The sequence below is a fragment of the Ciconia boyciana genome, chromosome 9 (genome assembly GCF_034638445.1).
Source record: "Ciconia boyciana chromosome 9, ASM3463844v1, whole genome shotgun sequence".
NCBI lineage: Eukaryota > Metazoa > Chordata > Aves > Ciconiiformes > Ciconiidae > Ciconia > Ciconia boyciana.
In genome coordinates, this window is record NC_132942.1 from 13,439,501 (window position 1) to 13,466,037 (window position 26,537).

The window sequence follows — 26,537 nt, forward strand, 5'->3', positions numbered from 1 at the left end:
CTTCCCTAAATGGTGAAATGCCCAATTACACTTACCTGCAATGGACAGACTTGTCTGAAACTGTTAGTATTGCAGTAAAAACCAGACAAAGGAAAGATCAGCAGGCAGCGCACAGGTATTCAAGGGCCCAGCGCTTTTTCTGTTTCAGCTGCTTGGTGCCTTGCTGCTGCTGTGATGGCACAGACCTCGCAGTGAGATTCACTCACAGTGAGATTTGCTCTTCCCAGCAGAGCTGGGGGAGCCCTGAGCTTGCCCAGCCCTCACCAACTGCAAGGGAATCGCCTCTGCAAGGGGCAGCAACCTCTTCCCATGACATCCACCTTCCTCCTTTAACTGGGACTTAGCGTGTCTCAGTTGCAGCCGTGGAACAGAGCCACCACGGCTTCTTTGTATCTGTCTCTACAATGTACACAGAATCTTTTCTTGCTAATTATACAAGGAAAAGTTTTTTTCCTATTGCTTGTGGGAAGCATCCGGTTGGTTGAGCATGACTTGGTACCTTTTAGCCACTGTGGTGAAAGGTAAGGTTGGATAGAGACTTGCCCAGGTGATAGACTTCCAGCAGTGGACCAGTAACCTCAATTTAATCATTTGTTTAATTCAGAAAAAAAAAGTTAACATAAATCAAAGGCTTTTGGGTCAAGGACTGATAAAACAAGGAAGTTATGACATCAAAATATTATTCAACATTATTTCCCTTTAAAAGAGCACTGAAAAAAATCAAGGCTTTATTTGAATAAATGTTACACAACATTCTTTATCATTTACTTCTCAGCAAACCTTAAAGGGTGAATCATATTTTCCTCATTCAAGTCTACAAAATGAAAGAGGCATAGTGACCATTCAATATACAGACAAGAAGGTAGCACGGAGCAAAGCTTAAATATTAAGCAACTAAAGCAAAAAAGTGAAAAGCAATACATTACTGTAATTCTCTATCATTAGAATATCCCTGACAATTTCATTTCAAAATGAAAATCTGGTTTCAAACAAAATGGCTGCAATACTGTCTGTGAAAACAAACGCAAATACAGTTAGCTACCTTGTCTATTTTTATGCTATTTGCTTATATACCCATATTCTCCAATGCAGAGACCTGCATCTCTCTTAATTGTATTTTTTATATTTCAGCTGCTGTGCACAAGTGCTCACAAAGGTGAGGAAATAAGAGCACTGGTTAAGAGTCAGATGTCACACAGGCAGGCACTACTGGCTTCTACTTACAACATCAATCAGTTTTCAATCCAATGTGCAATAACCCTGCTATTACAGTCCTGGGCCTTTTTCCTGAGCAGAAACTGTTTTGTGCCATGTTGTTTGGTGGCTTCTTTTTTGTGTGTGTGGATAAAAATGTAATTTATTAGGCCAAGACCCTCATTCGTTGTCAATACAATCGGGGTTTGGTCTGCGGAGGTGAAAGGCTAGCACATACACGACATCAAATCGCTTCCCCTTTCCTCAAATCAGATGTCTTAATTTTTCTAATTTGTAGTCAAATCTCAGGCCATGAACAGGATCAGACTGCTGATCCTCTTCAACTGGTGAAAAGGAAAAGCACTGTAGAAGAAACATTAATCTCAAAGTAAAAAAAATATTTGTAGTTTATTATGCAAAATGGTACAATTTGAACCTACTGTACAGCATTATACAGCTATTTTTTTAAGAAGTAGGCAGTAAGTATTCAATTTCTGGCTTTATACTCAGAATTTACCTCTGAAAAATAGAAACTGAACCAACACGAAGCATGAACTGCCTCAGCATGTGTGTATCGCTGATACACCTATCCTGGATTTGGATGCCTGTCTCAGCCTCTCACTTCCCCCCTTCTCCGCTTGTTTAACAAGTATAAACCTGGTGCCAATATCAAAGCCAAACAATAGAGTTGTCCTAACTTCAAATTCTATGTGATTAATTCAGGCTCCATACACGAAGGCTGTGAAGCTGCCTTTGTGCTGATACAGATGCCTCTCAAAGGTATCTCTTTATTTAAATGATCTAGACAAAGACACTCTATTTTCTCCAATCGAATCAGGATATTAGTAAGGAGGAAAAGAGTTTACTATAAGTCTTTTCACTTCTATAGAAACAAAAATTTGTCTTTTAGTAGATTATGTGCACATTTTCATTTCTTCAAAACAAATAATTATTTTCCCAGGTTATATAATAAATCCCCTGCTAAGAACTTTGTCAGAAATTATATTGCTGAGAAAGTGTGCACACAATGTCAAATAATTAGTGACAAATAAATTAATATTTAATAACTCAATATTTCAGCAGCGTGTCCAGCATTCACAAGCTCCACTGAAATAAGTCTTACCAAACACCTTTGGGGGAGGGGAATAAAATGGATAAAACCCACTGGGTTTCTTTTTTTGATTTACAACTATTCAAAGTCGGCAATGCAACTCAGATCAACAACCATCAGAAACACTAATAAAACCTTTGCTCTACTAGTTACCTATCTGAAAGATATTTATGTCAAAAGGAAAAATTAACCCATGATTTGAAATAGAAATGCCATTCCATTTAATCACTCTCCATTCATGATTCCCATCTCATTATAGTATTATAAGCAAAACACTGTTCTCTGCGTTGTAGCCCTTCTTAATGTCATTCCACAATCCTCAATTCCCTAAGTGTTACAATAGCATAAATAAAATGCAACCATATTCACACAGAAGGAGCTTTCCCATAATACAGAGATACATGGAGTTTGTGGTCACTGTCCTTTTCCATCACCTCTATGGGAAATATTGGTCTCATATAGCAGGACTGTTCATATTTTACAATACAATTGGTTTTGGACATGCTTTTGATCACAGATCACAGCTCTGCTAACACCTGCACTAAATACTAACTAAGCCTCATAGAATGGAAAATTGCAATGCTAAAGTTAAGAATTAAAATAAAAGTTCAAAAGTTACAGTCAACTTCCCAGGCAATTGGCTCCATCACTGGCACCTATCAAAACATACAAACGTGACTGTCACATTACAAAAAAACCCAGTTATTTGCAGTGATTCTTCATACTAATAATTCAAGTGGTTCATTGCATGTAAGTGTCATATAGTCTTTAATAATTTCATGCGTCATTTATTGCAAAAAAGTTTTATAAAATATTTCCTAACATCTTTTTAAATTTTAAAGAAAATGTACATTAGGTACAGATGCCCTAACAGGGTGCAAGGGGGAGCTTTAACATATTTACCCCCTTTCCCCTTCAAAAAATGTTTACTACTTGGTGAAGATATCAGAGGAAAAATAGGACAATTCAGTCTCAGATTTCTTTCAGTCCTGATGAGCTGGTGCTCTTCGTGGCAGTGTAGTGAGGTTCCATAAAAACAGCAGTTGACTAGTGTCTCTGAGCTGAAAAGGGGAGAGAAAGGGAAAATGGTTAAAAGTCTTCCAGTATACATTGCAAAAGTAGGTAAGCAAAATCTCAGGTGGCCAGAAAAGTTACCAGTTCACCTGCTTTGTGCATCGTGTGCAGAAGGCAAAAAAAATATATATTTACATTATCACAAGACATACACAAGTGAACAAAGTCCTCAGTTGACTGGAGTTTTAAGAGAAGCTACCGTACCAATCTGTGTTATATCTCACCCCGTTTCAGCATCCAGAGAGAATTTCAATTTTTAAAGATGTTTAAAGATAGACAACAAAGGAGGGAGATTAATCTACAAAGTCTATACGATGATTTGTAGTTCACAATACAAAGCTAAATCTGACACTATAATGCCATTCCAAATGCAAGACCTAAGTGTGCACGGGAGCACTGAAGTATAAAGCTGCTAATCATGTTTCTTTTCCGTTACTGCTTATGTTTTCCCATTTGCTCCATAGAACTAGAAAAAAATGATGATAAAGCAGATAGAAGCAGTCCAAGTAATATCTACTGCATAAGACCACTACCAGTCAGTAACCATTTAAGGTAGTGCAGAACCTGTGCAGTCTGCACTGACCTGCCTCTTGCATAGTGTGGAGAAAACATTGCTCTAGAATAAGCCCAGTTGGAGGAGACCTCTGGAGATCATCTGCTCCAACCCCTTTGCTCAAAAAACACACAGGAGAACAAAAAAAGTTTCCAGCAGGACCAGGACAGTCTTGTTGATTCCTTTTACCATTCTGTTGAGCTTTTGACTGCTAGGATTATTTGAGAGGTACATACACATTTTACAGTACTGACAACAGCATTGTGAATAACACAACTGAATTTTAAAAAAGAGACTCATAGCATGGGCAGGAAAATCCTAAAGTTCTTTCTAAACAGACAACTCTTCTGAATAGTATCCAGAAGAAATATTAAAAAAAAGAGAAGTAGGAGAGAGGAATTTGTGAAAACAGTCCTACCACAAGAGGAGGCATGGAAGACAAAGGGAATAACTATGGAGTTTCTCAATTGCTCAGTTGCTCACTGTGCCACAAAAGGACAACATAAACCACAAAAAAATAATTCATTTTATATCCTATACAATGCAGTAGAATTAAAATAGGAATGAAATTTTGGGAAAGTTTAAATGGAAGCAGTGAGGACTAATTATGAAATTTAACAGATCCAGGCAAAGATGCACTGAACTGCTATATGCTGACAGTAGACTAGCAGGCATTCATTCCAATACCCAATAGGTCCTCATTTGGGTATGATACTCAGAATTGATACATAATGAAACCTATTTTTGCTATGGTCCACTCCAAGATGCATGAGATAAACCTGCAGAGCCTCTGCAAAGAGAAGGTGCGAGACAAAGTTCCACTGTATTCAATAGTACTTACTGTTGGTGCAGGTAACTAAACACCACAGTATTCCAGGCTGCAAAACAACCAATACTGGGTATTAAAGCATACAACCAATCAGAAATTATCCAAAATAAGATTAATATTAAATTAGCATTATGTATCCATGAAGTCTTGCAAAGAGAAGCTTTTATAGTATGTCAGAGAACCAGACTCTACTCAGAAATATCAAAAAGCCCATAAAAAGTTGGATGACAGTTCAGCCAGTATGTCCCAACACCCGCACTTCCATATTCAAGCCTCAGTGACACTGTTACTAGCCAGCAAACTTCTGTGATCTACAAAGGAATAAACAAGACAAGAATTTGGTTCAGTTATATGAGCATGTATACAACTACTACTAGGTCTAAGGAAACAACCAGTTCACTTTAACACGGGTGTTCCCTCATTCTGATGGCAGGCAGTTTTACTTTTCACATCCCATCTACCAACTTAGCAATCCATGCAGTTGCAGTGATTTTCAGAATCAATACTTGGCAAAGTCCGTTCGTTACAAACCTGGCACTCGTGCTCCTGTGCAAGTCAGTTCCTACAGCTCTCTTTTACTCTTCGATTCTTACCGTTGAGAGATTCCAGAATGCCCTTAGCGAGCACCAGGAGCTTTGCTTCTCCCACTGATGTTTACACACCATCCCTAGTGACTCCAGAAACATTACTAGTCTTATCCTCTATTATAGTCCAGTCTTCTGTTTTGCCAGCAGCAAATCTCAGTTTATAAAAACTGAAACCAATGCATATTGAATATCTAATCCCAGACCTAATGCAACAATATAGTACTGGATCAAACTTTTTAATGTTAATAAAGTAAGAATCATGACTTCTTCATGTAAATCAAGCTCCCTTTACAGCAACTGTATGTTCTCCTCACTGCTCTATTTCTTTTCCATGTCAAAAAAAGATACAAGAGACATGCATACATCCATGACAGATCTAAGCAGTAAATACATATTCAGGCTAGAATTCCCAATAATGTTCAGTATCTGCTTGGCTTTAAACATGTGCTTTAAATTTCCTTACGGACTTAGGCACACACTGGAAGTTAAGGAAGCTTGTTAAGTGTTACTCCCTCAGATCAGGGCTTTGGGGGAAAACAAACAAACAAACAAACAAAAAAACAAACAACAAAAAAAACCCCAAAGAAAACAAACTTAATTTCCTAGAAGAGTGGCTCCCTAACTCTGGTCCATATGTCATCTGTGAGTTTCTCACAGATTTTCCTGCTCATGTTTTCCATTCTTTTCCTTGTTTTAGGTGCTGAACTTCTTTAAAAAGACTAAAATGTTACAAAATTCTTTCCTGATTTTACTTTTACACATCAGCAAAGGCAGGAAGCCATGTCTACAATCACAAGAAACAGATGAACTGCCCACAAGGTAGATCCTACTAAGATGTGATCCACATAGTAAAAGTATTTGAGGATTGCTGGTTTAGGAGACAAACACTTTTATTTTTTTTTATTACCTGTAGATTATACCTGTCAAGTTATTTAATCTGATCATGTAACAGAAACTTCAAGAAGCAAGCCTAAAGAGAAACTTAGCATAGATCTTTCCAATAAAATATGTATCAATCCTGACATCAGGTTAGCTCAGGGCGAACAGCTGTATCTGAAGTGTTCAAATAGAAGAGGGAAATAAAATAATAGGTAGCTCATTACCTCTGTCCTAACCTGCTTTGCATATGATTAGTTGATAACATAGTACACCCTTCACTTAAGGCAGGGCTTAAACCAGACAGACCTGCCAATTTCACTGATAACTTCAGTGTCCCCAGTCTGAATCCACAGTGGTCTGTCAGACACTGTAAGGGAGCAGCAGGACTTGTCAGTCTGATGTAAAATGCTGACATTTGTTGAGACCTATGGTAGAAAAAATCCAGTTAACAGGAATAAAGAACTGACTATGGTTTAGAAAACAATTAACCTCCTTGCCTGCCTGAATTCTTACTGGGTGTACTACTTCTGCTTTCCAGACAACAGCATACCATGAAAAGATGTTAAAAACTCACGGAAAACTCAGATACCAACTTTTTTTGAGCTTAAACTGGACTTTACCAGGAGAGTTAAAGGGAAATTACACATCATTTAGCAAAAAAACTAGCAGACAGCAAAGGCAGGAGTATATGAGATTAGGCTCTTCAGATACAGTGACTGAAAAATAAAGCCACACACGTGCAGTCACATATCTTATTCTCCTTGTACTGTGGAGGACCATTTCTTACCCTGCGGATTTCCCTGGTGTGAACCACGCGGAGCAGGGACTGGCGACCCAGAGAACAAAAGGTACAAAGAGCGGGGCTGCCGCAAAGGATGAAGTGTCCCTGGGTCCTCACAGACAGTGACACTTGCAAGCCACCTGCATCGGCTCAATATCCGTGTCATTAAATTCTCCAACCCTCATTAATGGAGCAAGTTGTCTGTTTTATCAGTCATTCAGTGAGTTCATTCACTTCATCGTGTAATCCACAATTTGTAGGTCAGTGATAGCAAAGCCTAATCCTGAGGGTACGGCTCTCCAGTGATGTACAGGATGCTCACAGCAGTCTGGACTCTGTTTTGAAGCAGTTTCATTCAACTGCTGGAGACTATGGAGTCGTAAAAATTACCACCAGTAATAAATATAAGCATATGTGTTAGGACAAGCACTGATGGGGCTTATGGCCTTCCACCACTGATGTCGTGAACGTCTGCCCCACTCAACTGCATTTTACACAGCCGCTCTCCCGGGAGTCATCACTATACTGTGGATTCTGATTTTTTTTTTGCTGTGAAAATTTTCACAATCCTGTGTATTCACTAACGTCCAAAGAGAAGCAGTGCCTTTGAAAGTATTTGCTTTTCTCTACAAAGGAAAAGCAGAAAGACAACAGGCAGCCATCAAGAGGAAGAAAAGGCAGCCTAGAAGGATAAGGAAAGTAAAAATAGCAGTATCTCCCATCACACACTGTGAAGGAGAAGATACATAGCTCTTAAAGTAGAGAGCCCAAATTTAAAATTACAGTAACATATATGCCACTTCTTTAGGGGACTAATACTTTGTTTATATGCAAAACTATGTAACAGAAGAGAGTACATGTTATTTTACTGCTACAGATTCAAATTGTAACTAGTTAGGAAGAGTTAAAATAGGGTTCTCTTCCAGATAATGAATTACTAAAAAGCAAGCAGAACTGTTGCATTCCTCTACAGCTCAAGACAATCTTCAAAAACAGGGCCTCAACTACAAGGAAAACCAAGAGCAGTAACACATTTTTCAGTTTACATGCCTAATTCCCTGAAATATATAACACAGTATCAAGAATTTCTAAAACCCAGCCAAAACCAGCTTTTTCATATAAATGTATCAGAAAATATTAGGTCTCTAAATTCCTCAACACTTGAAAAATCTCAAGGAAAGATTTCCACCACCCCACCCCCCCAAAAATAATAAAATATTGCTAATGTGATATTCCAACCAAAAAATATTCAATGCTCAAAACCCTCAGCTATGATTTTTAACAGCAACTTGTGGAGAGAAAAAAATCTGGGTTTGTTTTTTTTGTTGTTGTTTGGTAGGTTTGGTTTGTTATCTTCCCTTGCAAAAATACAGGAAAACAGGTTTGCTTTTTTCCTTTTTTTTGGGAGCAAAGGTAGAGGGGGACCTATTTTTAGTACTAAGCCTTCTCTCTCATTTTTCTTGAAGGACTCAGGAATCAGGAGTGATTTGGGAACTTTCACAAACACACTCCCAATGTCTTTCATGACATCCAAGTTAAATGAGCATCACGAAACCAGTAAAAGTAACCTGATGTTAGTTTCCTTCTCCTATTGCTCAGACTTCAGCCACTTGTTATTATAACACCTAGCAAACACATTTCTTGGTATCTTTACCAAAACAAAAGAAGTTTGTGTCAGACTCAAAATCTCTGCCTACTAAATAAAGACTACAGATGGCCAAAAGAACACAACTTTGTCGTCAGTCACCTTCCAATTGAGGTTCCACACACGTCACCAACAGGAGAGTAAAAATAACTTGACCATTCCTAGTACTAGCAAACGTAAGGACATGTTCCTTACCACATTCATCTGCATTCCTGTACGAAGTACTAACTGATTTTAGGGCTGATTTTAGTGGTGACATCTTAGAAAAGCTGACACAATATGCCCCTTACTAAAATCAGTATCAAGATGACTTAAGATCCAAACCACATGAAACAGTCCACAATTATTTATGAAATGCCATTCATACAGATACCTATGTGTCAACTGAAACATTTAATAGAGTCATACAGAGCAGCTTGAGGTTCTAACCCTAACTAAACTTCTCTGAAAAATCCAGTTTTTATGGATTTAGTTCCTTTTCACCAGAGCTACTAATTACCAAAACTAGCACCACATGCTTTAAAATTCTGAACCACTGCAGAAGTACAATTGAACATGAGCATTTCCTAAAGCCAAACAAAAATCCTAAATGTTGCTAAATAAAAAATGATGCAAAATTACCATTTAAGTAAATATTTGCTTGGAATTGTATCTGCTTACTTTACTGACAAAGCAAGTACCCTCTTCCCCTTTATGCACCTGTTAAAAACAGGCAAGGACAATTCTGTCACCAGAATTATGCTGAGTTTCTGTTACAGCATCTTTTAGTGATGGTAACAAGCTAGTGAGAACACAGCTTGCCTTCCAAATTACAGATTCATAGCACATGGCTGGCACGTATAAGAATATTTCTTATTCATATTGCATATTTTACATCAAAACCATTAGTAAGCAAGCATGAAAACTGACCTAGATCTATTAAAAAAAACAAAACAAAACCAAAACCAAACACCCTAATTTAGAGTTGACAAATGATGTCATCCAAACATGATTTTGCATAGAAGAGGCTCCTGGCAGGAGATGCAGTGCAGTTTTACTACACGTGGAAGCTAAGACTCTGTTGTTAGAAGGGCATACTTCCGTTATACCAAGCGTGATTCCTGCATGACTGTGAACAGGACACATGAGGCAGAATCCTTCATTATATGCATATTTCTACAAAGATTCTGTTTTTCCAAAATCAGAATTGTTAATAACAAAATTACAGAAAACAGAGCCATGACAGGGTCAGGATAGATCATCTATTCTATCCCATACCCAAATGCAGGATGAATTTAACACACTCCTGACAGAGGTTAGCCTAATCTATTGTTTTTACAAACCTGTAATTATGAAAAATATGCAACTCTCCAAACACCACCCAGGGTTTCACTATAACAACTGGAGTAGGTATTGTAGTGCCTAATCTTAACTCCCTGTCTTATTATTTTAAATATTATTTCTTGTCCTAGTTGCAGCTAAACAGAAGCGTGTTTCCACTTTGCCTCTGCACCTATCCTGCAGGTATTTGCAGACCTCGAATATCCTCAGTTCCAACAGTCCTTTCTTTCTTCTCTGGACTGAGGAATAAAATCATTGGCATAGAAACTGCATTACAGTTGCTCAAAATATGCATGGTCCTGATTTTGAAAATAACTGCTCAAACACGTAGCTCAAATAAATCCCACAGATCCATTTGTCTTCACATACTGAATGAGCAAATCCCGAATTTAAACTCACAACAGGGGATCCTGATTTGTTCCCTGTGCCAACTTATACCTGCAGCATGTGTTGTTAACATTATCCCCTCGGACCATGGGTAGGTAGGTAGAGAAGATCAAAGACTATACATCTCCATCGGCACAAGCACAGGAAATCACAGGTTTCAGCCCTGCGTGTACAGAAACTATCTAGGAAGGTTATGCAGGCACGCAAAACCATCCCTTATTCCCATTTGTGTCCCTATTGGATGTGCAAGGTGGCTCAGGTTTTCCAAGGTATAAAAGCCCTGGTCTTATCAATGACATTCATTTTCCATGCTGCTGCTTATCCTACTTCACGTCAAGAACATTGATTGCTTTTTCTTAGGGGAAAAAAAAAATGGAGCCATGGATCTGAGTTCCCTCCAACAATCGGTACCTGGCACTAAGCTTGCCAGTGCTGCCCCAGGGAGAGTTATCCCCAACTGCCGAATCTGGTAGCAACAACAAAACGGTGCAGGGAAAAAGCATGATGGCAAGCCAGTCACCAAATCACTGTCTCCACAGCCATGCCTGGGGAACACTATTTTGCCTTGTGTTCACAGAAGGGCAGTTGTGTCACAGTTTAATTTAAGAAAAAATTCCATAAATTAATCTAAATCACAGTCTGGATTGGTATATACATCCCAGGGATTACAGAAGAAAGACTGAAATGTATGAGTGAATCATAGGAAACTATAAGCTGCAATTAGGGTCTAACAATTAAAAAACCAATAATCAGAGATATTTCTGACTTAGGGAAGAATCACTGCCGTTCGAGATGAGTTTTGTAAAACCCCATCTAAATTACCATGAACAGTTCTTACCACCGATGTCAGAGAAAGGTGAGTTCAAACTAGAACAGGTGCATAGAAATGCCAGTAAGATGAGGAGGGAATAGAAAAGCCATCTTACAAGGGGATCTTATTCTATCTAGTTAAACGGCCACACTCTATAAATACACTAACAGGATGACACCATAGGAGGGAACTATTTAAACTAAAATATGAAGTTGTCACAAAGAACAGTAGTTGAGGTATTTTAAATGTTGAATAGGAACTTGCCATCATAATTGTTAAGGACATGTATGAAAACAGAGGTTCTTCCCATTACAGATTAAGAATAATTTGAAGCTGAATACTTACCTCCAAATCTCACAAACTTGGGTCTAATGGATCTTTAGATAGCTTGACAGCTACTACAAAAGTTTTCAATGCTACAGGCCCCTACCTGTCCTGGTGTTAAACGTGGATGATCTCTGATCACTGCAGTCATGTCAGAAGATGCTTTAAGGAAGTTAGTTATGCAAAACCTCTGTTGTTATTGATACTTTATTTTATTTATAGGGATAACTTTACTATATTATTGCAAGTATAGCATGTCTATATCCCCAAAAGGTATGCTACTATATCTTATCCTAAAAAAAGACACACACAACTTAATGTAAGCACAGCTTAAACCAACAAAATCCTGTAGCAAGTCATTCCATTTCCACAAGTGTGAAGTAGATCCTAGATGAAGTTCAAACAGTTGACTGTGGGACAATGCCATATGTTTCACCAAAATTCTCCTACAAGCTCTCTAAAATAGGAGCGCACTACTCCCTTCTGCTGAACTTGCAGAGCAACATATTATTCTCCAACAGCCAACTCATAGTTCTCCTTCCAGTATCACATCTAGCTCAACACACCAAGTTCCTCTCTTTTCCTTCAGGTTGGTTCCCTATGCCCTTTCTATTTATACCCTTAAAAAGTAAACTGAAAATAAGAATGGAAAGCACCTCAGCCTTTAACCACTATAAACTCTGTACTGTAAGATCACTTTCAAGTTTGTTTTTAAACAGTATACCTATACTTTCACCAAATGACTTATGACACAAAATACTGCCATCTTACTGCCCTTTTAATCATAAGATCACTCTACTTAACTTCCAGTTCACAGTCTTTACCTACAAGTTAGTGTAGTGATCCCACTGCATTGACTGAATTTGCTTATTCCTGTAGGCATTTACTAGAAAACAATTACAAAGAAAGAGGAGATGAACTGAAATAGCCTTTCACTGATTGTCAGCCTCCTCCTTTCCAGAATTCTTCAGCCAAAAAGGCAGCTCTATTTTTTCACTGTACTTCACAGAACTTGCATAAGGACAGATGATAATGCTATGGAGGGCTAGCTCCTAAGATTTACTTTCCAAAATTCATGTTCCTATTCTACTCTGACAACTTTAGCAAGAGCTTATAGAAGACATGAATGGAAACCAGTTTCAGGACTTAAGGGAGTTAACTAGAAGCAAACTTAAGGCTAGCAATGCAAAAAGCAACTCTTACCCCTTCCTCACTTCCACTGATGTGCTATTTCTTAAACCTAATCACATTTAGAAACTACTTTAAAAAAAAAGTATTTTACAACATGCTGAAAAAAATAACTCTTCTCAGCCTTGCACAGTTGACCTAAATTACCCCCACTAAACACACCCGTCCTGGTGAGGTAGCTGTTAGTTATGTAGGTACCAAACTAAAGATAGCACTGTCTAAAAGAAAATACCATATAATCAGAGATGATTATCTCATTTAAGTGTTGACATCAAATTACAACTCTGATTAGAAAAATAACAAATATTTGTTCAATTTCCTGTAGAACGCTTCAGAGACATACAAGCATTTCACATTTGCTTCTAGCTTCACTCACAAACACAAACTGTGTTTGATCACACCTTCAAACACTCTTGTTAAAGGAAATCTTTAAAAGTTTTGGAATAACTACTCTCTCCCAAAACATTTTAACTGAAGCTGAAGATCTTCAAGGGAAAAGTAGGCTTGTACTAGAAACTCATCACCACCTGTCACATTTTTGCCCCTAAATTGAAAGACCATGCATACTCAAACAACTACACTGAGGAATTTTATTAATTAAAAAAGACATAATTTGCAATTTATTATACTAAGCTGATAGAAAACTAACAGTCACTCTTTCTACTGATGTTTGTCTTCTCAAAACACAGGCTGCTTGCAACAGTTGCACAGCTTAATTACACTGATGCACTATCCTGGCACTCTACAGGCATGCTCCTGTCATGAGTTATTTGGTAAGTCATTTAAACTGTCAAGCTAACTCAGAGATGGTACATGTGTACCCATGTGCAAGAACAGTAGTCCACACTCAAAGCGTAGGCATTGCTGGGAGCAGACAGGCACATAGAAGTGTGGGGTTTTTTGCAGTTTGTAGCTAAAACTGCACTAAACTTTGCCTAAATCTTCAAAGCTAATCTACATGCAGCATCCATACTGCCATAGCCAAGGTTACTTACTGTAACCAGACTTTACATTAAGCCCAACATTTTCTCCACTGTAGACTCTGTTATATCTAGAGTGTTAGCTACTTCAGAGTGAAAGGAAAATCATGGACAGGTATGAACACGATATTTTCAACCTAATGTAACATGATGTTGTAAAAAAAAAAGTCTATTTGTTTTGAGACCTGTTAAGTCTGAAGTGATAAAGCAGATTCACTATAAAGCTTAAGAAAGACTTCTTAAAAGACTGATCAACTACAAATCAAAACTAAGACTCTTTAAATGCCTTTCATAAACAGTTCTTTTGAACATAAAACAATCTAAAGAAACCCCTCTCATACCTGTTGCTCTCCCATCTTACCAGTGAACACCTGCGCAAACTTTGACTATGTATGCTTTAGTGCTATTCTAACTTTATATAAATTAAGAGATAAGAGTACAAAGCTTCCAGGTCTTTCAAAGAAAAATTAACAATGTAAATATTGATTTCACCACTACTTGGCTCAGAACAACTAACTTACAACCAGTTCACTCGAGCTTCTAAACCTCAAGGAACTAGCGTAGACATCTAAACCACGTTGTATGGGTTCTTGACTTCAAAAAGCAGTCTGCTTTAATAACAAAGTATGGCTTATTTACCTAAATAGAGTAACTGTTTCTGTTTGCAGGAAAGAATACATAGACATGAAACAGGATTTTTTTTCCCCCAATTTTTTTCCACATTATGAAATTTATTGTGTGTTTATCACATTCAAAAAGCATTGACCAGTGGGGTTTTTTGGTAACTGTTGGAATGCCAAGGTAAAGCTGGTATATTTGGAAGCTTAATTAGAGATGACCATAAACTTGAGGAAAATTTGAACGGCCATGTATTTGACACTTTAGACTTCCAATAGTTCTGTGGGCACAAAAGAATTAATTTTAAAAGGTAAAAAGAAAATGAATGCTTTGAAATGACCAGACAGTATCATGAACATATACAATGTAATCTTAAGTTAAAAGATTTTAAGGGTTTGATGATTAAGTCCTTACCCCCATTTTCATGTCTGTTTAAAAATCTAATTTCAGTCTAAGCTTAATTTTTTACATGCCCATGGAGGCAATCATGACAGTTACGGAAAAAACAGGATGAAAACTGCTTTGGATTGAACACTGAGAGATTCTTCACAAGGCATTGCAAGGCTGAAACAGGAGTTGGTTGGAGAAGAGACAGTAATTCACATGGTCAGGTAAGGACCAAAACTAGAAGAAAAAAAAAAATGTAAAGTCAGTTGCATGAAAATGCCCCAACATTGAGCAAAAGACATGCAAGAAAAGCTGAAGTAGCAGTGGAGAGTGGATCTGATTAGGTTTTGATAGATGGAGAAAACTGAAAACATTTCCCCACTGTATAAGTGACATTATCCACAGTCTTTATTCAAACATATGGAACAAAATCTATTTAAGGGAGAAATTTGATCACCTTTACAGGAAGCCCTCTACAGAGCTAGTTTCGAAACAAAAGGGACAGATAATTGCTTAATCTCAAAATTAAGACTGAAGTATACCATTAGTAGTTTACATCAAGCAGTTATCTTTAAGAATGCGTGAAAAAGGACAATTTACTTTTTAAAAGGGTGTCCTCTAAATACGGCATACATATAAAGTACTCTAACATCCTGGATTTTTTTTTCAAAGCTTTTTGAGAAACACACACAAATAATTCAGATTTAGTCAATTTTATTTACAGTTTGTTTTTTTACATTTCAGAGCATTACACAGTTACATATTCTCATTTTCTGACCTGCAAACAGATACCTTAAACGGAAATATTAAAAAAATGAAGTTAGATACATCCAAAATGCAACAATTACACATCTGACAATTCACAAAGTGTAATTTACTAGGACGTATCCTAAGAATTTAGGAACAACCAGTCAGGAGAAAATCTGACCAATTTCAGCAATCAATTATTTACACATTCAAAAACAAAGCCTCTCTTAATCTAAACCTCCAGGCAAATGGCCTGAAAGATTTCTTCAGGAAGAAAGACCAGAAGTTATGATTCACACCTATGCAGCATTAACAGCCCTTGATCCCAAATACTGAGCGACTTCTCAGCTTTGTCTTAGAGCTACAGGCATCCCTCTCGGCTTCTCAGACCCTGAAGTGTTTTATTTGTACCCCATGTGCATAGAAAGGCTGAGTGTTTAAGTGGTCACTACGATAAAACCCCATTTAATCTGGTCTTTAAGTTACATGAATTCTTCTTCCTCAAAAATTTCAGCAAGTCTTCTAATGCCATTTAAACTGGCCTATGTGGATTGGGGCATGCCTCCTGAAGATGTTCAAGCATGCTTTGAACCAATTTGCACTGGCCAGACTAAATACATTAGAGACTATTTAAAATAATCTTTAAAGACCATTTAGACAAGGCTTAAATTTCTACACTTCCCTGATGGGCCACCTAATAAAAAAAAAAGTCACAGCTACTACTTTCATCCCTTGTGTTAACCCTTTGCCACACAGCAACTAGTTATATACTGGGTAGAAACTACTAAAAAATTCCCTGCAAATAAGCTGCCTTTCAGCTGAGGCTATGGCTCCTATGCATTGGGTGTTTGAGGAGTTTTTTTTCTTTAAAAAAAATTCTTACTTGAAAAATACTGAAGTTCTCACTTTAGGCTAATTTTGATTGCATGTTCAATTTCTTTAACTGTCAAGAAACTGCTACAAATGAACAACTTTAGTATAAAAAGAGCAGTCAACCGAGTGCAACTTCTGACTTGGCAAGTCCTTCATGGTAGTTCTCTAACTAGGCTATGAATTTTGTGGAGCCTCCAGATTTCTTGCCTACCTTACTTTCCATGTTCACGTTTCAAACTGTGTCAGCAGGGCCCGAACTTCGGGAGTCAGCTGCTTAGCAGCCTTAGCTGCCTCTGTGACGGCCTTGCGGTAAAGACCCTTTCTCTTCTTATTAAAGCGCAACTGGAAGCTTTCTAAAAAGGGGGATAGTTGTGCAAGAGCAAGAAAAGATGTTGTTGTTGAGCCAAACCACGAGATACGAGCCTCCTGTCGAACTAAAAGGCCATTATCTTTCCGGCTCACAGTTATGGTAAGAATACGGGCTGGCCACCAAGGGAAGCCATAAATCTTGGCCCAAACAATGTCCCCTACACATACGGTCCTGCCATCTGGTGTGACACATTTAGAGACGTTTTTGGAAAAGACTTCCGTTTTCAAGGAATTACTGAGCTTTTTCTCTTCCTTTGAAGAGGAGGAGGAGGAGGAGGAAGGTGCATGCATGCTGCCTGGAGGAAAATCAAAGCTTTCAGTAGAGCTACACTCAGAGTTGGTAGATTTCAAATCATCTGTGCTATCACTACTACAAACTGATGCACTGGAAGAGTCAGATTTCTTTTGATTAAGGGTCATGTAAACCGTTATATTGCTTTTGCTGCCTCTCTTGCCCAATGTCTGGTGTTCATCCTGATCAACAGTTACATGCACTTCACTTGTGTCCTGAACCTCACTGCTGGCCTCTTCAGGGCCTTCTGAGGGGCTCTGATTTTCTGAAGGGGCCTCACCTGCTGAGCGGGTGGAGGAGCAGCGAGACTGGGGCTTAGTTGCCATCTTGCCACTCCGTATTTTCTCAAGTCCTGTCTTGAGAGAAGAGTCATTTTCTTCATTCCGATACCTTTGTGGCTTTAAACGCAATCGGGGTGGGAGGGAACCTGAGCTGGTGTTCTGAAGACGCCGTGTGAAGTGGACCTTTGAATGTGCATTTTTGGAAGAGGAGGTTGCACTCTGCTTCTTTTGTGCCTTTTCTTTGGCCATTTTCAAGACTTCCCGAGCTTTTGCATGATCCATGTTTTTGCTCTGGAGAACTTTTTTTGTATTTAACTGCGCTTTTGAAGTATTTGCTTGTGCGGAAACTTTAACTACTCTGCTTCTGCTATGGGCAATATTTGAAACCTTGACCACAGCATTCCTTTTCTGGCTTTCATTTTGGCTTTTTCCATCCACTTTATGGTCAGTCTTAAGTTTTTTATTCACAGTAGTCACACTCTCATTTCTTCGTTTTTTATTATCCTCATATTTTGAAGAGTCACTTGCATTGCCACCTTTTTTTATTTCTTTTTTTTCTGCAACAACACTGTTTTTGCACTTGTCACATAAGACCTGCCGGGGTCGTAGTTTGATAGCATTCATGATAGAAGTGGGTTCCTCCCTGTACATTTTACGCTTGGGCCGCTTAATTTTCCGGGGTGGAGGCTGAGGTATTGACTGGTTATACGTGTCCCTGATAAACAAAGGAGGAGGATATGGCGCTCCCTCATGAAAGAGAGGAGGTGGTTTAGAAGTCCATAGGCTTTTAGCTATGCTAGGTTCTGATGGCTGCGTGAGAGAAGAGTCATCAGGGACTGCAGCATTAGATTCACACTTCACCTGTGCCTCATCTTGGAATGGTTTACTTTGGAGCTGCATGGCTTCAGGTTTATCCTTGTATTCCCTTTTAGGAAATATGGTCACAGGGATTCCATGGGGTCCAAACCTTAAAGAGAAAAAAAAAATTAAAGGTTTTGAGGGATCTTTTGCTGCATTTATTAAAAAGCATTTGAAAACCTGTCCACATTATGTAGCCGTCATTTGAAAGACACGAATCCCAGGAAAATTAAAGCTTCATATCTAGCCTTATGGTAAGCTTTGAAAAAGCAGGACACCAAAACCAAGTCAGTAGAGAACACAAAATACAGTTTCACTTATTATCAGTTTCTCTTGCATCAACAAGATGACCCAAAAATGTAACAAAAAATATAACCTAGAGACAGCAGTAAAAGAATTAACTTTGTACTTTTAGAAAATGCTTATAAACATGCAAGCTACACACTCATCCCATGAACTCCAAATCTACCCAGGATTTCCATACTAAGTCAACTTATGTGAAGAAGGCATCTTCAGTAACTTTTACAAAATTCTTCCATTTTTAGCATAGCACAAAAGGCCGAGTATGTTTCAGATTTAATCGAGGCAAATATGGACTACATAAATACTTGCATTGAACTTGCAAGTGCCATCATTCTTCACCCACAAAAAGATTAGCACTTGATCATCTGATGCATTACAGCCCAAAACTTGCTAGCCTATTAGTTTGAGTTTCTTCCAGCAAAACTACCTTTATTTCAACACAGTACAAACCATTCCTGCCTGTTTTGCAAGCAAACAATATTTCAAACCTTTGCCTACTTCTCTCCAGACAGCTCTAGATCTCTGCTGCCCCATTTGACATACACAGGGCTTCTCACCACCCTGATCAGCTCTGAGAAGAGAATGGAAAAATCCCAGTATGACTGGGGCATTAGCTCAACTTTCCTATAGTAACAGAAGTAGCATGTTGCCTAACAGGTACGCAATACTTTCTTGCAAAGGGTTGTGCTAAGGGAAACATTTTATCAGTTTGCAATGCCTTACGCTTGCCTTCTCCTGAGAGGAAATCAAATGATAAAAAAATTCATTTTACAACAATGTATCTTTCAATCCCCAGAACAGGGAAGGATTATAAAAGCTTGTTTAACCTTCCTTCTGTTCCACTCCACAATCTACCAGCTGAGGTACCAGCCTTACACAGAGCTGTCACTAGGTTGTTCACTGCTCTTGACCTCTGCCTGATTCCAGCTCCCATACACACACTAGCGTTTGGCTTACATTAGTTGGTATTTTAACAGTTTGACCTTAATGCAGTAACAACATGATAGACAAGGTTGCAATTCAAATGCCAAATCATTCATTTTGAATCACTAAAACACCATTATGTTTATCATACCCCACCTGACAGGAGAATGAAGTAATTACCCAAGATTTGTCCTCAGGTTAACACTAGTTCATGTTGCACTACAGCTGCTCAACTGCAACATCCTCTTAACTGATTGAACTGAAGTTTATTTACAATTTATGGGTGCCTCTCAACTGAAGATAAATACTGAATACCGGTCTATTTTCCATTCACACTCCTGCAAGAAACATGCAGTTCATTCAAGTGCCTACATGCTGGCTCTACTTCTTTGAAACTGGTTTTGAAAAAAAAAAAAGGTCATCATATGCATTAGAAGATTCTTTACACTGTCACCAACAAAAGCCATCACTTGTTTGTCCTTTTGCTTATCTGTTAAGCCTCTTTTCACACTTAAAAAGGTGCAATTGAAGCAAACAACCCATCCAAGATTAAATTATCCATCCAGTTTGCACTTCATTACAAAAGGAGAACAGAAACAGCAGACAACCTAAGCAAGGGGCAACCAAACAATTTTGTCATCATAGAAAAGAAGGGAAGTTGAACACATGACAATTTACAGTTTAGTATCAACATGGGAACTGTTGTTACCCTACACCTAGGTACTGTTACATTCATACCTTTGAACTCTGGGGACATAGGCAGGAGCCCAGGTGAGCAGCTAGAGCAGTTCTGTCCTTATCCACAGGCTGATGAGTGCTCTTTACCACAAAACATCCCACCACCCCACAAAAGTTCATTTCTGAGGTTTGGAGCCACTCCAGTTGAATTCCACATGTCCCTCCAGAAATGAGCAGCATAACTAGATGCAGTCTACTGCACTAGTGAAGGCTACAGTGAATTATAAACATTTGGCAGCTGATACAGGCATTTCTCCAGCCTACAGTCTGGCATTAAACCACAAGGGACTCACTCATAACCAAGTTTTAAGTTCCCTGAAGTCCCAGAAGTCCACCAAGTGTAAAGAAGTTATTTTTCCACAAACACTTTTCCTTCCACTAAGGATTATGAGCAAGTTACTCAATTCCAAGTAGGGCTTTAAAAGAAACTATCAGCTGACAGTAATTAAATTAGCAATATTTTCAGTGTTATTTGCATCAAGAACTTCAGCTTCTTTAAAAGCAGTAAGATCCAGATCCCATCTTTCACCACCTGATAGAGATTACAGGATTTGGGGAAAAGTTAAATTTACTATAAGAGTTAAGAACAAGACAGGGTAAGATCTCTGCTGTGCAAATTTCAGTCCCAGACAAACACCACAAAAGTAGAACTAGACAGGAGTGTGATATCAAATGGGCAAAACCCATGCAGAAGAACATCACTTACAACTCTTTTCACTGTCTCAGGAACTGCATTTCCTAGCCTCTCACAAGACATTTCCATAGTCCAATGCAAAAGGACTATGCATTGAACACAAAAGGACTTTCTTCTAGAAGACATTTATGCTGACTCTGTGTTAGGAAATTAAGCATTATTAGCAGTGACTAGGCAAGAAGTGGATGAAGAGGACTGCAAGGAGGTTCTCCAGAAGGATCCCATTTAATTAATTAATCTCTTTTTTCCTAGATTTTCATTCTACTGCCTCACAAGCAAAGTCAGCACAATTAGCACTCCAAATGCATAAAAAAGCCTAATGGAAAGCTCAGCATATGACTAATACCATGAAGGCATCAAAGATTAAAACTCCACCTTAGACTATACTTTCCTTCAAGCATCTGCATAATACACAGGCCAAACAGCTGGAGAACAGGACAGCCAAAGTGGAATTTTTATTTAAGATGCAAACCTGCTTTAGTAAGACACAAAACCAATCCAGACTGAATCTCTGACGCTGGAGTCTGTCTCACAAAAGGTACTGTTTTAAAAAATGAACTAGAATCTCCAGCCCCGTCTACATAAAAATTACTGAATTGTAGAATTAGAGAACATTCACGGATATTGTCTAGTGACAGTTATGTAAGAGCAAATGAAGACACTATTCCTGCAAATGATGTGTCAATACACAAAGACATGACTAGTCAAGACATAGTCCACCTGAAGTACAAGATAAATTTGGTAAGCCCAGAGACTGAATATTACTTCCAACAGCTGAGTGTATGGTGCCTTCTCTTTGGGCTCATCCAATAGCAGGTTGCATCCACATACTTTCAGTTTTCAGATGATCTTTGTTTCCTCCGTGGTGAATGAAGTTCTCCAGCTGTGCAACTTGGAAGAACGACAGGAAAATCAAGAAGAGAGAACAATGGCAGAAAAACTTAGGAATGAAACAGTAAATGATACAGGACAGAATGAAGACAAAGAACAAGGTAAGAAGAAAGTGAAAGCAAAACAAAGAATGGCCTATTTTTCTTAAGAGAAGCAGCGGAATGAAGATGTGATCTTAATAAACCTATTCAAGACAAGGCATGACACAGCATCTAATTAGTTCAACAGCAAACACAAGTATTTATTGCATATACTAGAATTTCTAGCCCTATTTTCATACATCTAGTTGGTGGACCTTGAAGACAAGTGCTTCTCATACAATCACAATAATTTTTGTTACAACAACTACATGTTTGAAATAGCTAGGAGTGCCACATGTACGTAGGTTAGACATAAAAGTTGCACAAGCTCACATTTGGTTCATCTACTACAGAGATGAAGATGGACTAAAAGGCTACCATATTAAAAAAAGGTTAAAAAATCCAAGCAGCATAACTCAGTTGTATCATGACATTTACTGATCCACACGTCAGTCAATGACTCAGCAGTAGATCACCTCTTAAAAGAAACCATTTCGGTTATGCTACATCAGTGAGACTACCTACATATTTCGTTTGTCACTTGTTGCATGTTTAAGTACTATAAAGAACTGCCTTGTCTTTATTCTAACAAACTACATTTTTTTTAATATATTGATCCCGAGTATCACCTGTCCCTACTACAATACTACTTTCCTCTAGAAAAGGCTATTCTTGGAAAGACATACTCCAATTACTGTTTGCTTAAAAAAAAATCCATTTGTGCATAAGTTCCAGCTGTTCATTGTACAGCTCACTCATGTATAACATAATATAGTTCTACCTCAGACTATGACTTGAAGGAATAGAAGGATTCATTGATGTGGGATCTAAAATTGAAGTGTTACGAAAACCAAAGTAAGAAATAGGTATTTTCTGCTTTCCAGAAAAAGGCAGTTCTGGAAAGCAGTGCACTGCTGTTTCATACCTATTCAAAGTTAGAACCATTTTTCCATGTTGCCAGCTTCCTCTCGTGTAGAGGTGTCCTGGCTCTTTTTTGCTTTGAAAAGGCACCTCTAAAAGAGAAGACGGTTGAGACCCATCATAAGAAACTTATCTCCAGGAAGTTTTACAAGCAACCAGAGCAATCAGTAGATCTAATCATATTTCTGCTATATACATCACTTCAATATACATATGCATTAAAGACATGAATAGCAACAGGAATATTGGGAACTATATTTAAATAAGAGACTAATGGGGTAGATGAGATCAATTCCGGCAGTCCAGTGATCTTTACACTGAGAAGAGCTTTCAATTGACTAGGGTATACAGAAGCAGAAATATGATAAAAACACTGAGGTTTTATTTCCACAGTTTGTCAACTGCAAGTTAATGAACAGGTAGCCATGGCATCTTTTGTAATTATGTAAAAGCTAGTTTGGGTATCAAACATAGAAGCCTGTTACTTAAAGCCATATAGATCTGTATTACAAATATGTAAACTTAAGTACTTCAAGCAAAGTAAAAACACTTGCTCTCATCTTTAGCCTCCAATGTCTAACTTTTACTTCTCTATTTACTTCTCTATTCTCTAAAATGAAAAAGCACGTTGTTCTGCCAAGAAGAGCCAAAGGAGAGAACCCACTGAACCGCTTCAGAAGTATTTCACATTTGTCTGCGAACACACTGAATTAACATCAACAAAGCACAGTAACTTCCAGTGTTGTGATAAGCATTAAAACAAGTCTGTTGTAAATGACTATGATCAAAACTCATCTTCACCACTAAGTCAGACTACAGTAATCTCTGATTACCTTTTTATGCATTGCTCTTGTACTCAATATCATCCTTAGTGTTCTGCAAAAACCAAGACAAGCAACAACTGAAGCAATTTTTATTGCATGGATAAAAGTTCAAAGACTCTGAATGCTGGGAGTATAATAATATGCTGAAATAATGTAGAGCTAAGTATATACATTTCATGCATGTATCTAAACTGAGGGTTTAAATTATAATACTCAATGTACAATACAATTAGATCATAGCTATTTGAACACAAAGTATTTCAGAACTCCTGAAATAACTTGTATTCAAAACACAGATTATGCAATAACCTATTTTTAATATACAATTTACTTTGTGTGGTAAAGCACGATATGGAACACACTGCTTTAAGCAGCAGGCATGTTACTGAAAAAAGCATACACAGAAGCCAAACTATCAACTCAATGGTTTACTCACCTCCTGAGCAATGTAACACTAGGCTAAATAGACTAGAAAATGCATATCTCGCTTAGAGCTCTAAAAACATGACAAGGGACTGGGAATAACACAACATCAAGAATAGATGTTGCCTCACCATCACAAACTCTCAGCACCAAGAAAAATTTGGTTAAAGATATGATAGTTCAAATTAAGTAACATGTGACAATCCACATCTAAGCAAACTAGTAGGAAGCCTACATACTCAAAAACTTTTACTAATCAATGTTAAGCTTAGTGTTTTTCAAGCAGGTACACTTGCCTGAAATCCACGCTCTTGTTTCTGGCACACTTTGAAGGCAGAAGACAAACAAGAGCAGGGTATGTGTAGAATTGAGTTTGAAAGTATCTCTCAAGAAAGCTGGTTAGAAGTATCCAAGGCAGCAGCTGATTTCAATCATTCCTAACCACTGTCACCTGGATCTCCTGCTGCAATCACTACCCAGGTGGAAACCAACTAATGGATACCAAACAATATGCAAATACACCAAAGGTTGTATTAGCTTACAGTACATCTCTCCATTAAGTTAGAAGCCCTTTCAAAGACTTCAACTTCCAGGAAACTGAATCACAGAAGTCCATGTAGTTAGGATGCTGATGCAGACTTTGAAGAATTATCCACTGTAGAGACAGAAGAATCTCAACATTGATAAGCCTGAAGAGTATGCAGGTGGGACCCTATCACACTGCTTTCCCCCCACAGAAGTGGGAAGGTACCCCTCACCTTTTCATTGGAAAGGACTTACAAATAAATTCACAGAATTTCCTTCAGTTTTCTGTAACTTGGAGTTCTATCAAGGATATAAGAGTAAACTTTAAAAGATAGTATGCTTTAAGTTTAGGCTTCCCACTAACTACAATTGGCATGCTTATAAAGCTGAAGGTCTGTTTAAACTGAAATTATGTTTTAATTTTTTACATCTGTTGGCATTATTAGTTTCAAGCATCAGTTGCATTTTAAAGTAGATGCTTTCCTGATATATTTGGAAGTCTTACACGATTGCAAAACTTTATGATTAAGATAAACCTTTAATATACACTTCAAGATCATCCACATACCAGTCAGACCCAAGACACATGGAAGAGAATGATACCATTAATGGATGAACTTTAAGCCAATTCAGTGTCAAGATGGACAAGATTCATCAGTCCCATAACAGTGTAGAGAAAAAAAATATTTAAAGCATACTGAAAATTTCACCTCTACCCAGTCTCTCAACACTTCAAGCCAAGTCAAGTCAAGCTACTCTTGGAAAGCAATGGCAACCCATGCTGTTGGAATACAGAAAAGCATATCATAAGAAGAAAGGACAATTTAACCATCATCTGTTGCATCACAGTCCAACAAAGAAGAGTAGTAGACTACAGCTACTTTAGGAAAGGAAAGTTTGAGGCACAATCCACAGATGCCCCATCTACCAGTAAGATTAGAACTTACTAGTTTGCGAAAGGGAACAGTCATACTCCTTGTACTGGCTCAAAATCAGAAGCAGATTGGCAAGTGTTTTCAGTATAAGCAGCAGCTTTAACATGCTTTATACCTATACTAGCAAAATCCTAAAAGCTAGTCCAGTTTTGTTAGTGATTTTCACTTTCCAAGTGGAAACTTGGAAATGAGTAAGCCTTTCAAAAAGCATTTGATAAGTGACCACAAATAACACTCAATAAAGTTTTGGATGTAGTTAGAGACACAAGAGAAACTATTTTCTCATAGAAGCTGAAACATTATAAAATCATAGAAAAATTTAGGTTGAAAACAGTATCACAAAGTCTTCTGACCCAACCCTGTCCTCTAAGTGAGGCTAAATTTGACACTATACCTTTCAATATAACTTCTGTCAGTCACAAGCAAAGTATATGTAATTTACTCTCTTAACCACACACACACACTCACATCACACCTATGCTTCCAGTGTTCTGGGGATAAAAGCAAATATCAAAGAAGTGTTATGGCTGTTCCTTAAATGCTAGAATTTCACCAAGCTCCTTTACACATCTGAGAAACAACAAAAAATAGGTGATGAATTGTAGGAACACCTTGCAAACTGAGTGTAGTTTAAAAAAACCCAAACAAACAAGAAACCAAAACACAACCCACACACAACCCTGAGTAACAGACATTTTACTGTTGAGAATGTATATCATAGAACATCAGTACTTCTATAGAACTTAAACCTTCCCCAGACAAGGATGACCAAATGTTGTCCCTATTTATTAAATGAACTTATTAGTAAAAGAGAACTTAAGAGAAGGGAGAAACATGCCACATTTTTTCAAGTAAGACTTCTGCTGTTTCCTTCTCACATCAGATCTTGAATTTCTCAACTTGGGAGTACCTTCTATTCCTCTCCCACCTTTCTTGGTATATATGGTTGCAACACACTAGATTCATCCTGCAGAGTTTATACCAACAAAATGTGAGTATACATAGACCACAAGTTTCAAAAAGTGCTAAATGTAAATGATTTAAAAATCTAACAGATGTTCTGCAGATTAAGACAACATGAACTAGGGAATGAATGCAACAGTTCCATTATTTATTTTTATTCTTTTGCAGTAGAAAGGTCAATGAATAAATTGGGAAAAGCATAGGATTCAAGAGTTGCCAAGAAAGAAT

General features: G+C 37.9%; 1 protein-coding gene across 5 annotated transcripts in view; it reads right to left on the reverse strand.

Moving 5' to 3' along the window:
• Window positions 1–584: 584 nt before the first annotated feature.
• The window catches only part of PWWP2A (PWWP domain containing 2A), a 31,650-nt gene continuing 5,697 nt past the window's right edge, over window positions 585–26,537 (reverse strand). The window contains exons 2-5 of one of the 5 annotated variants that reach the window (XM_072871966.1): window positions 17,230–18,197; window positions 15,455–15,460; window positions 7,734–7,758; window positions 6,343–6,622 (exon numbers count right to left, since the gene is read on the reverse strand). In XM_072871966.1, coding sequence (XP_072728067.1) covers window positions 6,448–6,622; window positions 7,734–7,758; window positions 15,455–15,460; window positions 17,230–18,197 — 1,174 coding nt within the window. In that variant the 3' untranslated portion in view covers window positions 6,343–6,447. Of the gene's footprint in view, window positions 3,367–6,342; window positions 6,653–7,733; window positions 7,759–15,381; window positions 18,198–26,537 lie in introns of those variants that run through there. The other 4 variants (XM_072871963.1, XM_072871965.1, XM_072871964.1 and 1 more) reach the window with 4 other exon arrangements.